The sequence below is a fragment of the Brassica napus genome (assembly GCF_020379485.1).
Source record: "Brassica napus cultivar Da-Ae chromosome C3 unlocalized genomic scaffold, Da-Ae chrC03_Random_43, whole genome shotgun sequence".
In the NCBI taxonomy this organism is placed as follows: domain Eukaryota; kingdom Viridiplantae; phylum Streptophyta; class Magnoliopsida; order Brassicales; family Brassicaceae; genus Brassica; species Brassica napus.
In genome coordinates, this window is record NW_026014214.1 from 10,361 (window position 1) to 24,871 (window position 14,511).

At 40.0% G+C, this 14,511-nt stretch overlaps 2 protein-coding genes and 1 long non-coding RNA gene across 3 annotated transcripts; all 3 read right to left on the reverse strand.

Annotated features, from left to right (window-relative positions):
* Positions 1-8,497: 8,497 nt before the first annotated feature.
* LOC125594709 lies at positions 8,498-9,596 on the reverse strand. The gene is made up of 3 exons (XM_048770794.1): positions 9,450-9,596; positions 8,837-9,362; positions 8,498-8,732 (listed from the first exon to the last, which is right to left on the reverse strand). The coding sequence occupies exons 2-3, from the start codon at positions 9,144-9,146 to the stop codon at positions 8,524-8,526; spliced, it is 519 nt and encodes a 172-aa protein (XP_048626751.1). The 5' UTR covers positions 9,147-9,362; positions 9,450-9,596; the 3' UTR covers positions 8,498-8,523.
* A 918-nt stretch (positions 9,597-10,514) lies between these two features.
* LOC125594708 lies at positions 10,515-10,978 on the reverse strand. Its single transcript, XM_048770793.1, has 2 exons — positions 10,693-10,978; positions 10,515-10,619 (listed from the first exon to the last, which is right to left on the reverse strand). The coding sequence occupies exons 1-2, from the start codon at positions 10,924-10,926 to the stop codon at positions 10,515-10,517; spliced, it is 339 nt and encodes a 112-aa protein (XP_048626750.1). The 5' UTR covers positions 10,927-10,978.
* A 401-nt stretch (positions 10,979-11,379) lies between these two features.
* Positions 11,380-11,854, reverse strand: LOC125594707. Its single transcript, XR_007329954.1, has 3 exons — positions 11,828-11,854; positions 11,516-11,749; positions 11,380-11,430 (listed from the first exon to the last, which is right to left on the reverse strand). It is a non-coding gene; the product is annotated as an uncharacterized LOC125594707 (long non-coding RNA).
* Between the last annotated feature and the right edge of the window lie 2,657 nt (positions 11,855-14,511).

Here is a 14,511-nt window from a genome sequence, read left to right on the forward strand (position 1 = left end):
TCAGGTGAGTCCAGTTTCCCAGTTTGGAATAGCACAGCTTCTTCGTCGTTCAATCAAACCAGGATGAATCACTTTGTAAGAAGCTTTATTTGGATACATAAAGTGGTGGAGAATCACCAGGAAGTTGAATATATCTCATAGGAGTTGGGATGAAGAAATTATCCCACTTTCAAATCAGGTGAGTCCAGTTTTCCCGTTTGGGAATAGCACAGCTTCTTCTTCGTTCCAATCAAACCAGGATGAATCACTTTGTAAGAAGCTTGATTTGGATACATAAAGTGGTGGAGAATCACCAGGAAGTTGAATAAATCTCATAGGAGTTGGCATGAAGAAGTTATCCCACTTTCAAATCAGGTGAGTCCAGTTTCCCAGTTTGGGAATAGCACAGCTTCTTCGTCGTTCCAATCAAACCAGGATGAATCACTTTGTAAGAAGCTTGATTTGGATACATAAAGTGGTGGAGAATCACCAGGAAGTTGAATAAATCTCATAGGAGTTGGCATGAAGAAGTTATCCCACTTTCAAATCAGGTGAGTCCAGTTTCCCAGTTTGGGAATAGCACAGCTTCTTCTCGTTCCATCAAAACGAATGAATCACTTTGTAAGAAGCTTGATTTGGATACATAAAGTGGTATAGAATCACCAGGAAGTTGAATAAATCTCATAGGAGTTGGGATGAAGAAGTTATCCCACTTTCAAATCAGGTGATTCCAATTTCCCAATTTGGGAATAGGACAGCTTGTTCGTCGTTCCAATCAAACCAGGATGAATCACTTTGCGAGAAGCTTGATTTGGATACATAAAGTGGTGGAAAATCACCAGGAAGTTGAATAAATCTCATAGGAGTTGGCATGAAGAAGTTATCCCACTTTCAAATCAGGTGAGTCCAGTTTTCCCTTTGGGAATAGCACAGCTTCTTCGTCGTTCCAATCAAACCAGGATGAATCACTTTGTAAAAAGCTTGATTTGGATACATAAAGTGGTGGATAATCACCAGGAAGTTGAATATATCTCATAGGAGTTGGGATGAAGAAGTTATCCCACTTTCAAATCAGGTGAGTCCAGTTTCCCAGTTTGGGATAAGCACAGCTTCTTCGTCGTTCCAATCAAACCAGGATAAATCACTTGTGAAAAGCTTGATTTGGATACATAAAGTGGTGGAGAATCACCAGGAAGTTGAATAAATCTCATAGGAGTTGGCATGAAGAAGTTATCCCACTTTCAAATCAGGTGATTCCAGTTTCCCAGTTTGGGAATAGCACAGCTTCTTCGTCGTTCCAATCAAACCAAACCATGAATCACTTTGTGAAAAGCTTGATTTGGATACATAAAGTGGTGGAGAATCACCAGGAAGTTGAATAAATCTCATAGGTGTTGAGAAGAGGAAGCCATTATGAGAAGGAAAGGTAGAGCTAAGCAAGTGATGGGAAAGAGTACGGACAGTACGGCCTAGGTACGGACAGTACGGCCTATGTACGGACAGGGGCTTGGCCGTACATCTAAGGAAACATAAAAGGGAGAGAGGAGATGGTGAGTAAAGCCTCTACAGCACACGGAGGGTCTCAAGACTGATCAGACCGTTTAGGGATAAGGGAGGGACGAGCCTTATCCATCCAGGCCGTGGACAGGCTGTAAAGGCAAAGGCAAAGCGTGTGAGCCTTACCGTCCATTCATTCAAAAGAAACGCTCCCTTTGGTCTTGACTACACATGCTTATGACTAGTGATGTTTCCCTTAACTTGTAAACCCTAATGCCTCTTCTAAAATGATGTAACCTCATCTCATAATAAGATTAGACAGTTCTATCCTATCAATCCTCTCTACACATTTCCATAATGATTCTCCATAGTCACTAATCCTTTCTCTACTCAACCTAAATCATACTACTCTCTCATATACCTCGATTCTCTAAACATTTCATGGTATCAGAGCCAGGTTGCAAAGGATCTGAGTTCTAGTTTGAAACGTTGAGAAACTGTTGAGATGAGGTGATGAGGAGTGGATACATTGATAGAGGAAGAGTATTGGGGTGGTCAGTAAGTTTGGGATTTATCACAGTAACTTTAAAGTTACTGTGGTAACTAAGTGAAAGGAAGAGAAGTTACCAGGATGGGTTAAATTGGAGTCTAACTGATGTTAATCCTCTCTTATCTTAAGAAGGACGTGGAAGAGGATAAGGAAGGGATAAGGGCTTACTTTGACAGCCTGTATGATGCTGGAAGGAGAGGATGCTTTTTACTAGTGCAAGCATGTGAGAAAGCACAGCCAAGTGATTCAAAAGGAGTTCCAGCCTGTCCATTGACTCCACATGCTTATACATTTCGAAACCCTTGTTGCTCTCTCTATTAATACTTGTAAACCTCATCAGATATTAATTAATGGAGTTTTGAGTCTCTCTCTCTCTTCTTTAAAATCTCTTAATCTCTTTAATATCTTGATCTGATTATCTCTGATTGTTTGAATCATACTCTTAAAACACAAAGTGTTTATGGTATCAGAGCCAGGTTATTCAAACAGGGGAGAGTGTGATTTCGTTTTTCATAAAATCTGAGTGTTCTTGAGTGTTCTTGAGTGTTCTTGGTGTTCTTGAGTTCTGGTCTTTATTATCTGAGTGGTGTGAGATATTCTGATGGATTCAAACTATCTCAACATGGAAATGAAGAACATCTAGTACAACCATGGAGCTTGAAGAAGAGAGAGATGGCGATTGGTCAAGATGGGCAAAGAGAGCTTGGAAAGCTGTGGGTTATGGAGTAGTCATGGAAAGGGGAAACCTTTCATGGAAATGGCTACTGAAGAAGGTCAGACAGAGGTCTGAAGCGGGGAAATGAAGTTGTTCAAGGAAACACTACAAGGAGTGAGATTGAAGCAACTTTAGGCAAGTCCAAGCTTGTGAGAGTCATTGAGGACAGAGGGGTGATCCGTGGCTGAGACAAGGAAAGGATGAGTGTTATCAGCTTGTGGGAAGGCTGAGAGAAGTATGGTCAGAGCTAGATGTGGTGAAGACACACACATCAAATCCGAGATGTTGTGAAGAAGGAGGAAGCAAGATGTGATTCTTCAGCTTCCTTATGGAAGAGGTATGTGAGCTTGTTAAATATACATATGATGTGGGAAATAAACAGGAAGCCAGAAAGATGGAAGGGGAGGTACAAGCTGTAAGAGGGGAAGGTTGAGAAAAACTTTCTAAGGAGTGGTTAATGAAGAGAAGAGCATGGAGAAAGGATAGCGAGTCTGAGCACTTAAGTGACAGGATGATGTAATCTTGAAGAGAATCAAGGATGTACTTCAGCAGATGGTTATAGGAGAGTGTTCATACTCAGCTTACATGGGAGAGACAGTAGGAGACAGTGCGACATGAGAGGAATGGATCCAGAGGGCAGATGAGTTTGTGACAAAGAAGGAATGGGATGAGTTGGTTAAGCATGTGTATGCTTTGGCTACGACCCGGAGTCTGGGTGCCCTGCCAAAGCATCCACATCTAAACCCATCATCATTGATTCTGGAGCAACCACACCACATGATCAGTGACAAGAGACTAATCAGTGAGGTTTAAAGCAGCAACAGGGAGTGTCATGATAGCCAATGGTACCAGGATCCCAATAGAAGGAGTGGGAAACCTCAAGCTGTTTTGAGAAGAACTCCACTGCCTTCTACCTACCTCAGTTTACATCCAATCTAATCTCATTAAGAAGGCTACAGTTGATCTGGATTGTCAAGTGGTTTTCAGACCAAATGAAGTTGAGTTCCAGGATTTAAAGACTGGAAGAGTTATTGGCAGAGGAGACAGCAAGCATCAGCTCTATCATCTCCAAACAACTGAGGCGCCTAGTCTTGTGGAGTCTGTGTGTTTAAGCAGCACAAGGATAGATGTGATAATCTCACTGGCATGCAGGCTGGGACATCCTCATGCCAAGGAAATTGAAACTGATTCTACCAAGTATGGCGTTCAATCACTTGGAGTGTGAGCCTGTATACTTGGAAAGCACTGTAGGACGGTCTCCCAACCAACACCAGAGACCAGATATGAGAATTGCTTTGATCTGGTGCATTCAGACGTGTGGACAGCTCCCTGTATGTCTAGAGACAGCCATAAGTACTTGTGACCTTCATTGATGAGAAGTCCAAGTACACATGGATCACCATGATTCCCTCCAAAGACAGAGTCCTGGAAGCCTTCATGAACTTCCAAGCATATGTTACTAACCAGTACAATGCCACTGTGAAGATTTTGAGGTCTGATAATGGAGGAGAATACACTAGCAATCTTTCAAGAGTCATCTTGCAAAGCATGGGATTGTGCAACAAACTAGCTGTCCTTACACACCACACAAAATGGGGTGGCTGAGAGGAAGAACAGACATTTGATGGAGGTTGCGAGATCAATAATGTTCCACATGAATGTCCCTAAGAAGTTTTGGAGTGATGCTGTTCAGACTGCTTGCTATCTCATCAATAGAGTGCCAACACGTGTCTTGGAAACTGTCTCCCTTTGAAGTATTAAACAAGGCCAAGCCACACATAGATCATTTGAGAGTCTTGGGTGCTTATGTTATGTGATGATTCCCGAGAAAGAAGGAACAAGCTAGAAGCAAAGAGTACTAAGCTATGTTCATTGGGTACTCAATCACTCAGAAAGGGTACAAGTGCTATGATCCAGCAACCAGGAGAGTGTTGGTGTCTAGAGATGTTAAGTTCATAGAGACCAAGGGGTATTATGAAGAAAAGAATTGGAAAGACTTGGAAGATCTGTCTCAAGACCAAGAAACATGGCAGAGAATCTGAGGAACATATTGGAAAGGCTTGGGGTAAACATGTCCCATGATAAGGTTAGAGAACCTGAAAGAACAACTCTCCTTGATCATGAGGGGGGAAATGAGTCTGAATCAGGAGTGCAAGAGCAGCACCAAGGGGATTCAGGTCATCATGATCAAGTGGTGACACAAGAAGTAGAGAATTTCCTCAGGTCAGTGTGGATGAGCAAGGAAGGTTCATGATCAAGAGGAGGTGAGTGAGACAGAACCAGAGGGTCACGCAGAGGTTCATACTGAGGAACAGGTTCAACATTGAGGAGGAGCCACGGATAAAGAGGAGTGCTTCCAACTGGGTAAACACGAGAGGGTACTACAATGCCCAGGCTGTGGAGCATCCTTCTCAAGCTGTGTGTTCCTTGGCTGAGTTTTCCAAGGAAGCATCATGCCTTTATGATAGTCCCTGGATAGAGTTAGGTACCAAGGACTTATGAAGAAGCTATGTTAGACAAGGAATGGAAAGAATCAGTGGGAGCTGAAGCAGGTGCTATGATCCACTACAGGAAATAAGGGTTTTGATGGCACCGCTAAAGCGCTATAAGACGCTACCATAGCGTTGTAGAAAGCGCTCCAATATCGCCCGCGATAATAGGTCTCGTACATTTCATAGCGGATTTTTGTTGTGCTATTGATATTTTATTATTAATAGCGGTTCTTGTTATGCAATTGTAAATTGTGTATTATAGCGTCGCCAAAATGATATTATAACTTTTTAACTATAGCATTTTTTAAAATTAAATATAGCGATTTGTAATTACTATTGTCGTCTTCTATCAATAGCAATATTTGAACATTTCATTGCATTTTTTTATATGCAATTGTTTTCATTTTGTTTATAACAAATTTTATTTAATATTTTGATTTTTAAAATAATAGAGAATCAAAAAATGTAAAATAAAAATTAATTCTAATTAAAATTCGAAGAAAATAAAATATTCGAAAATAAAAAATATATTCAATTCTCACAAATTTTCCATGCAAAAAAATCAATCAGCAACTATAATCCATCACAATCATCTCTAACACAAAAACTTTCATCATCAGACAATTGCTCTGTATCATCAAATTCCTGTGCGAGTAATGGTGCTCCGACACGTCTTCCTCTGTCTCGAGTTCATGATATCCCTCTCGGTGGTGCTCTCATAACAACATACCAAGGCGATTCTTCATCTTCTCTAGAGTAAAATACCTGTTTTGCTTGTGATGGTAGAATGTATGGATCTTGTAAATATGGCGTTTGGTTGACATGAAGATTGACAAGGGTGAAACCATCTTCTTCCTTAACACCGTAGCCTCTGTTCGCCCAATTACACTTGAATAAAGGAACGCTGAACATGTGGTAATCGAGAGAATGATCTCTGTTATCACTCCATAATATGTGACCATATCGGCTGTATGTCTTGTATCTCTTGCAGAAGATCTACACATGCTGAAAGCTTCGTAAGTGACTCCACTTTCTGAGTCTTTCGCTTAAACGGATTGTATGTGAAATCGGTTCCCGTTAATGACAAAACCTTTATTGGTATGAGCAGTAAACCTTGGTCCAAAGGCCAACCACCTCAGCTTCGTAGAATGCTCCTTTGAGTTAGAAGGTATCTAACAAGGATGTAAAACTGTGTGAGCTATGTGAATAGAAAAGTGAACAGATAGTGAAGTTGTACAAACTTATTCTTCACCATTCAGCAAATTGTTGGGTGTGATGCTTCCATAACAAAGTTTCATTTGTTGCTAATCGAACATCATTATCTTGCAGTTCTTGTAAGTGCTTCCTGGTTCTCATAACAAAGTAGAGAGTTATCAGACTGATAAAAAATCTGAATTTGAGAGGGACAGTAGAACTTACTCAACATAGGGATCCATAATAGCCATATTCATCAAAACATATCGATGTGCTATGTCTCTATCTTTCTCTGAAAGAATAAGCTCTGTTCCCTTTTGCAGTGGTCGACCTTCAAGAACCATTCCATCAGACTGAATATCTTCATTACGGTTAAGTACTTCTTCAACGGGTACAGAATTTAGGAACTCTAAACAAAGGCTATGCATTCTCCAGCTAAGTACCCCTCAGCCATACATGCTTCTGCCTAGCAAAATTCTTTACATATGCCTTGAGTGTTTTCATGTATCTACAGCTCAAAAATATAGCAATAGTTACAAACCTCAGTTGATCGAAAAACAGTTCAGGATATAAACAATTTACATTACGCGAACAAAATGAAAACAAACCTCTCAAACGGATACATCCAACGAAAGTGCACAGGACCTCCCAAACGTGCCTCTCTTGCTAGGTGTAAAGGAAGGTGGAACATGATATCGAAGAGCGATGGAGGAAAGAACCGCTCGAGTTGGCACATTGTCTCCACAACTCATTTTCCAAAGTTATCAGCTTCTCCGCGTCAATAGCACGCTGACACAATCTGTTTGAAGTTTACATACTCGGTTACTGCCTGCCACTCTTGGTCCTCTTGGAAGCAACCCTCGTAACGCAGCAGGTAACAGATTTTGGATTAGTACATGATGATCATGGGATTAAGACTTCCAATCATAGGAGGGTTAATTGAAACAACATTTGCAATATTACCGCAGTAGCCGTCAGGGCCTCTAAACGACAGACAACCTTTGACAAAATATCTTTTTCTCTTCCTTACTGAGCCAATAAGTTGCTGGAGGCAAGTAGAATCTCTTTCCCCGTACCTGTGTGTGCAGTTTTTCCGGATTCCAATATCTTCTAAGTCCTGTCTCGCTTTGAGGCCATCTTTTGACTTAGCACTCTGCATCAGCGTTGATAATAATGCATCATAGACAAGTTCTTTTCCACGTGCATGACGTCGATGTTGTGACGCACCGGCAAATCCTAACACATGAAAACAGAATGATCAGTTAATGGATAAACAAAATGTGACAATCGTATCTCAGTCTAACAATAGCTATAATACCTTCCAGTACGGTAAATCGAAGAATATTGATCGTTTCTTCCACCTCCATTGATCACTCTTTCATCATTTTCTTCGTCTTCAGCCACTCATCTTCTGACAACAATTTCTCTTCCTTTTTTTTTTCTTTGCTAAAGATCTTCCAAAGTCATTCCTGAAGTTCTTTAGTGTTGCAAATATTTCTGCACCGGTTTGAATCCTGTTTGCAGTCCCCTTCCCACTGTATTATCAAACCATCCTTTCCTGCGTCTGTAGTGATGTCCAGGGCTTAGTCGCTTCCTATTCCCAAATACACATACTTGCGACTAAACTTGAGCCACCTATTTGGTGTATCCTTTCCACAAACATTGCATGCTTGTTTCCCTTTAACTTTACAACCTGCCAAACTACCTAGAGCCGGGTAGTCGCTTATAGTCCACAACAACATAGCTTTTAGTGTGAACTTCTCTTTCAGGAATGAGTCGTATACCTGAATCCCCTCACTCCACAATTCTTGTAAGTCTTCAACCAGTGGCTCTAGATAAACATCAATGTTGTTGCTCGAGCCGTCGGTCCAGGGATCAACATAGTCAACATGACGTTCTCAGCCTTCATACACAGTTGGTGGCAAGTTGTAATTGACTAACAACACTGGCCAAGTACTATACTTTGTGTTCTGGATAGAGAAAGGGTTCATACCATCTGTTGACAGGCCGAGTCGAAGGTTTCTTGCTTCACTAGCAAACTCTGGCCACTTATTATTCACTTGAGCCCAGAGATAACGAGTCAACAGGATGTCGCATTATACCATCTTCAGTGGCATTGTTGGCATGCCATCGCAAATCCTCAGCCATCCTTGCTGATCTAAACATCCTCTTGAATCTGTCTTTGATCGGAAAATACCGTAGGACCTTTGCAGGAATTCCTTTCTTTTCTTCATTACTGTGCTTATCAATTTCCCATCTAGAAGCACTACATCTTGGGCAGGTTTCCAACTCCTCATATTGCTTCCTATAGAGAATACAATCGTTCTTGCACGCATGAATCATTTCGTAGCCAACCCAAAATCTTCAAGAACTTCTTAATCGAATCAGTCGACTTTGGTAGTACATTACCTTCTGGTAGCATGTCATGTAATGCCGACAGTAGCTGATCAAAGTAAGCCTCTGACATTCCACTCTTTACTTTGATGCGGTAAAGGGCCATGATCGCAGAAACTTTGGTGTGCTTGCTACATGTCAAGTACAATGGAGTTTCAGCATCTCTCAACTTCTTCCTAAACTCCGAGTCTTCATCAGGTTCACCATGTACAGGCTCTCCTCCAGTGTCATCAGAAGGCGGTTCATCAGGTTCACCACTATCAAAATAAGCCGTCCTTAGCAAACCATAAGCCTCTGTTTCTGATTGAGGGACACTATCATTCATATCAGACCTTCTCTCACCATGAGACTCCAACAAGAACTCCTCATATACTTCTTATCCATACCCCTAATCACAAGATGCTCCGTTACTTTGTCTAAAACTTGATGGGAAAGGTTTCTGCAGTGAGTACAGGGACATAATATTTCTGTCGGATCTCCTAACCTCCTCGCTGATGCAGTAACAAAGCCTGTTGCTCCTTCGAAATATTCGAGGCTAGCCCTATATATATATAAAGGAACAGAATCAGAACAAAAATTTTGAACAGAAGAAGAATTCGTCATGAATTAAAATGTCGAAAATTACTACCTTGGAAGCCAAACCCATGCTTTTTCCATATCAGAACAATATAACTTCGAGGGAAATCGACTGAAACCTTCGATTTTCGAAAAGGAGGCGTCAGCAAAAGGAACTAAACCTAGATTTGAGTAATCGCAGAAGGAGAATGAACAGATCTCGATGGAAAGACGGAGATTGAAAGATTAAAAAATCAGATCCTACGGCTTCTATGAAGGCACGTCATCTATCCCCACCATTCCTTCTTATTGGTTTATGTACAATTCTATATTAATTTAATTTTTTTAAATTACGAAAAATGCATGAAAATGATGGAAATTATGTTATAAACAAAATTAAATTTTAATAAATTTTATTATTAATTTTTTTTAACAAAAATATTATATGTTTGAAATAAGTATAAAAATGATTTCTCTATATGGAGAATAGATGATGATAGGGTTGAATCCTTATGTGTTTATATAGGGTTGAATCCCTAAATAAACCCTAAAATCTAAATTTGTTTCATCTAAATTGTTAAAAATTTGTTACAATAGGGTTGAATCCCTAAATTTGAATCCCTATATGATGATAGGGTAATAATTTGTTACAATAGGGTTGAATCCCTAAATAAACCCTAAAATCTAAATGTATAAATTTTATGAAAATTTATTTGTAAAAATTTTAATGGAACACTTAAATTGTATAATTATTTTGAAACACTTATTTTTTAAAAATTTAAAGGACCACTTATTTTTATAATTTATATATATGCCAAGCCTACATAATCTTATTAGAAATATGTCTTAACAACCAAACAAAATATGTCTTACAACCAAACAAGCAATAGTCTTAAAACAAAACAAGCATACTCCGATCCATAAATATGTCTTTGAGAATACTCGATCGAGTACATTTTAAACATACAGAATCTTATCATTTGGCCAAGCCACTGTGCTGCCCACAGCATCTGATATGTCTTCCAGAAAAGAGTTTGGTCTCCATAGAGATGCATCTTCAATCAAGGCCACTTCAACCCAGACCCGACTTGCATTGGGACCTAACGGGACGTGATGGACTAAACACAATGGATCAGTACTACTTACTCTGCCTTCTGCGACTTTCCGTCCTGAGTTGTTGTGGTCCAACAGATGCACTTCTTTTTACCACCTGAACGGTGGAACTAGTGCTGCCACTTGGACTCTACAACACAACAAATACATCACACCAACTACATCTAAATAAGTTTGTAAAAGAGAGAAGTTTGTAAATTTACCAATGAAGGCCTTCTGACACTAGCTTCCCCTTCATCTTCAGGAACTTTAATTACTGATACATTATGGAGCGGCCATGCGATCTTTTCATTAACAGCATCACTCATTGTTGTCATGTCACTTGTTGGCCTCCATAGAAAAGCTTTCCCATTAATCACCTTAGCAACTCTCATAACTACAGCATTCGGACCCAAAGGAACATTGTTCACCATCTCATATGGGTCAGTCGAACCCATAAAACCTTCAGCGATTACCTCGACGCCCTTAACCCAATCGTAGATCTTGCACTTTCAAGATCATCTACGGTAGTATTCTATATTGACAATGCATATGGTTAGTATCATGTTGAATTTTATAATACAAACGTAAGTATACGTGCTAATGGAATGACCTTTGATCTTAACACATCCGAGGAAAGGATGGTTGTTCGATGCACTATCTAGTATCAGTTTATCAATTGGCCATGGATTTTGCATCCCGCTGCTTCCTGAAGATTACGCACATCCGTAGTTGGCCTCCAAACAGATGCCTTCGGGTTTGATACCGACTTTACAAAACAAACGCCGCGGCGTTAGGACCAATCGGAATACGACCAATCTTGTATGTACCTTCAGCAGAGCAGAATTCTCCTTCAGCGACAACAACATCTTTTGACTCACACCAATCAAGTAGTGAACTCTAGTTCCTTCTTTGTATACATAACTAGCCTCAGATGGAGAAACACAATCATCATTGTTTTTCTGTAAAAATAAAATGAATCATTGATTTTATATCAATCAAGGAAATTCTACATTATATAACCAGTTAAAACTAAAGAAAATTCACCTTATTTCCAGCTAAGTCACGGACCAGAATCTTCAAGTCTTTAATCTCGCTTTCCAAGTCGGCAAGTTTGGAGTCTCTAGCTGACAAGAATGCTAGTTTCGTAGCAGTAATCCCTCTTCCCAACCCTCTGACTCGTCCAGGTTTGTCTACTCCCAACACTTGACTAACAGCATCTTCTTTTATATTAACACTGGATGTGGAGTCCATTTGACTATCAAGTGAAATTATTTTTTCCTGAGACAAAACAATATAAGTTATGGTCCTTTTCAATACCAAAAAGAGTAACTTAATTAATCAGACATGAAACCTTACAATGGTTTCAGCAAACTCAGGTCTAAGGTATACAGGTCTACCATCAGAGTGAGTGTGTCCTGCTATCCAGACCTTGCTCCGGCTAATCTTCTTAGGGTCTTCACTCTTTTTTTTCTACAAGAGTGATATATTGTTTTTACTTATCAGTTTGTTCTATCTTCAGATATAATAATTACATACTGTTACTTACCATTTCACAAGCTAGACGATTCATTCCTCTACGACTAGGGTGTGAGGAATCTGAGCTCTCCTTAGTGCTCTGTACTTTTCACTCTTTGCCTACAATTTATTAAATCAAATTTGATCAATCAATCTCCGAAGTAAACACTTAAAAACCAAATGCTCTGTATATTTCACCTGAAACAGACGAAGTCCTACTCTTAACCCAAGCGCTCCAAACCTGAACAGATCGAATGTTGCTTGGTTTCAGTGCTGCTCTCTCTGTGGAGCTTTTTGCATTTCGCAGTTGTGATACAAGCCTTGACTTTCCAGATCTCCACAAACAGCCCATCTGTTTGAAGACTGAATCTTTTTGCCACTCTTCTTTCAATCAAACCTCGCCTGCAGTAATGTATGCAATGCCACACATTATAATCCTTACAAGACATTATACAATAGACTTAAGGGCATATATATACCTGAATTTCCTCCCATAATGTGTCCTTTGTCTGCTTATCAAGATTCCTCCAATCATCAAGAGTACAGTCACATGTTCGCGTACAAGGGGTCCAAGGAACGATGAAAGTGTCACTGATCCAGGACCTACATGTTCGCCAAGCTCAGTGAATGACACAGAAACCTTCTCTTGATGATCCTTGGCCACTTTACGCATCTTTGTGGGTCCTCTTTTCTTCTTTTGTTTTCCATCAGATGGCGATGCTTCTGCTCCTGAAATGCCATTCTCAGTTTCAATGTCAGCTTCTCTCGGCTGAGAAGGTTCTTGAGTAACTCCATTCTCAGGTTCCATGTCAGCTTCTCTCGACTGAGAAGGTTCTTGAGTAAATCCATTCTCAGGTTCCATGTCAGCTTCTCTCGGCTGAGAAGGTTCTTGAGTAACTCCATTTTCAGCTTCCATGTCAGCTTCTCTCGGCTGAGAAGGTTCTTCAGTAACTCCATTCTCAGACTGAGACTGTTCTTCAGCAATGACATTCTCAACTTCAATTTCCACATGTGGATCATCACCATCACCATCACCATCCGCCTCATTAACATCTTCAGAAACCTTTGTCGGGACTTCGTCAGCACTTTCTTGCCTATCTCAATGTTTTCTTCTTCAATAGCAACTTCTTTTCCTTATTTAACTTACGCATTTTCGTACTCTTTCTGGTTATCTCAATGAACTCTGTTTCTGCTTCCAGACCTTGGGAACGTCTGCTTCTTCTACCATTCCTCCTCGTGTCTTCGGCCCCATGTTAATTTGTTCCTAAAAAAATCATTTTGAGATCTATTGAGATAATAAGCAATCGATTAATTTTCATGATTGTAGATTGTAAAAATGGAAGACGATCGATACATATCTATTGAGATAATAAGCAATCGATTATATATCATCATGCATGCAAGTTTAAGAAGACAGAGATCAAAGAAGACAAACCTGAGATCGAAGAAGACAAAGAAGACAGAGATCGATGAAGACAAAGAAGACAGAGATCGATGATTCCGAAGGGGTCTCACGAAGAACACTTTGGGAGAGAAAATGCAGAGACGATATTCTTTTGTTTTAATGAAAAAGTACAAATATTCTTTGCTTTGGTCAAAGAATATTTCCCACAATTTATCATTCGCGGGTTTTAATAAAAAATAAGCGGTCGAGGATACCATAACGATTATTCTTTCTCAGTGCTATAATCTAAAGATCAAAATCCCAAAAACAGGCGCGCTTGCAAATTTCATTTTGCCGCTCCAGATATAATAGCTTTTTACTTAAAGAAACGCTATTATATTTCTAGCCACAAACATAACATACACAAACTTCTTTTCCCGCTATTACATTGCTTATTAAAACCCTATTTCCTGTAGTGATCAAAAATGATACATGGTATGAGAGTGAGCTGCCTAAGGGAAAGAGGGCTGTATCTAGTAGATGGATCTTCACATCAAGTATCTAGCAATGGGACAGGATTGATAGAAGAAGACCAGATTTGGTTGCAAGAGGGTTTACACAGACCTATGGAGAGGATTACATTGATACCTTTGCACCAGTAGCTAAGCTACAATACAGTTCGGATTGTGTTGTCCATTGCAACAAACTTGGAGTGGATTTGTGGCAGATGGATGTGAAGAATGCTTTCTTACAAGGTGAGCTAAAAGATGAGGTATAGCAGCTTCCTCCTCCTGTCTTGAGCATCTAGTAAAACCAGGAAATGTTTTGAGATTGAAGAGGCAATCTATGGGCTGAAGCAGTCCCTCCTAGAGCTTGGTACAGAAGCTGAGTACAACCCTGAATGGCAGAGGATTCAGGAAGTCTGAACTGGATCATACACTATTCACGTTGGTTACTACCATCAGGGATCATTGTGATACTGGTATATGTGGATGATTTGATTATCACAGGGAGTGATAAGGCTGGGATTAAAGCCACTAAAGAGTTCCTCAAGTCTGTGTTTGACATCAAAGACTTGGGAGAGATGAAGTATTTCTTGGGGATTGAGATATGCAGATCCAAGGAGGGTTTGTTTATGTCT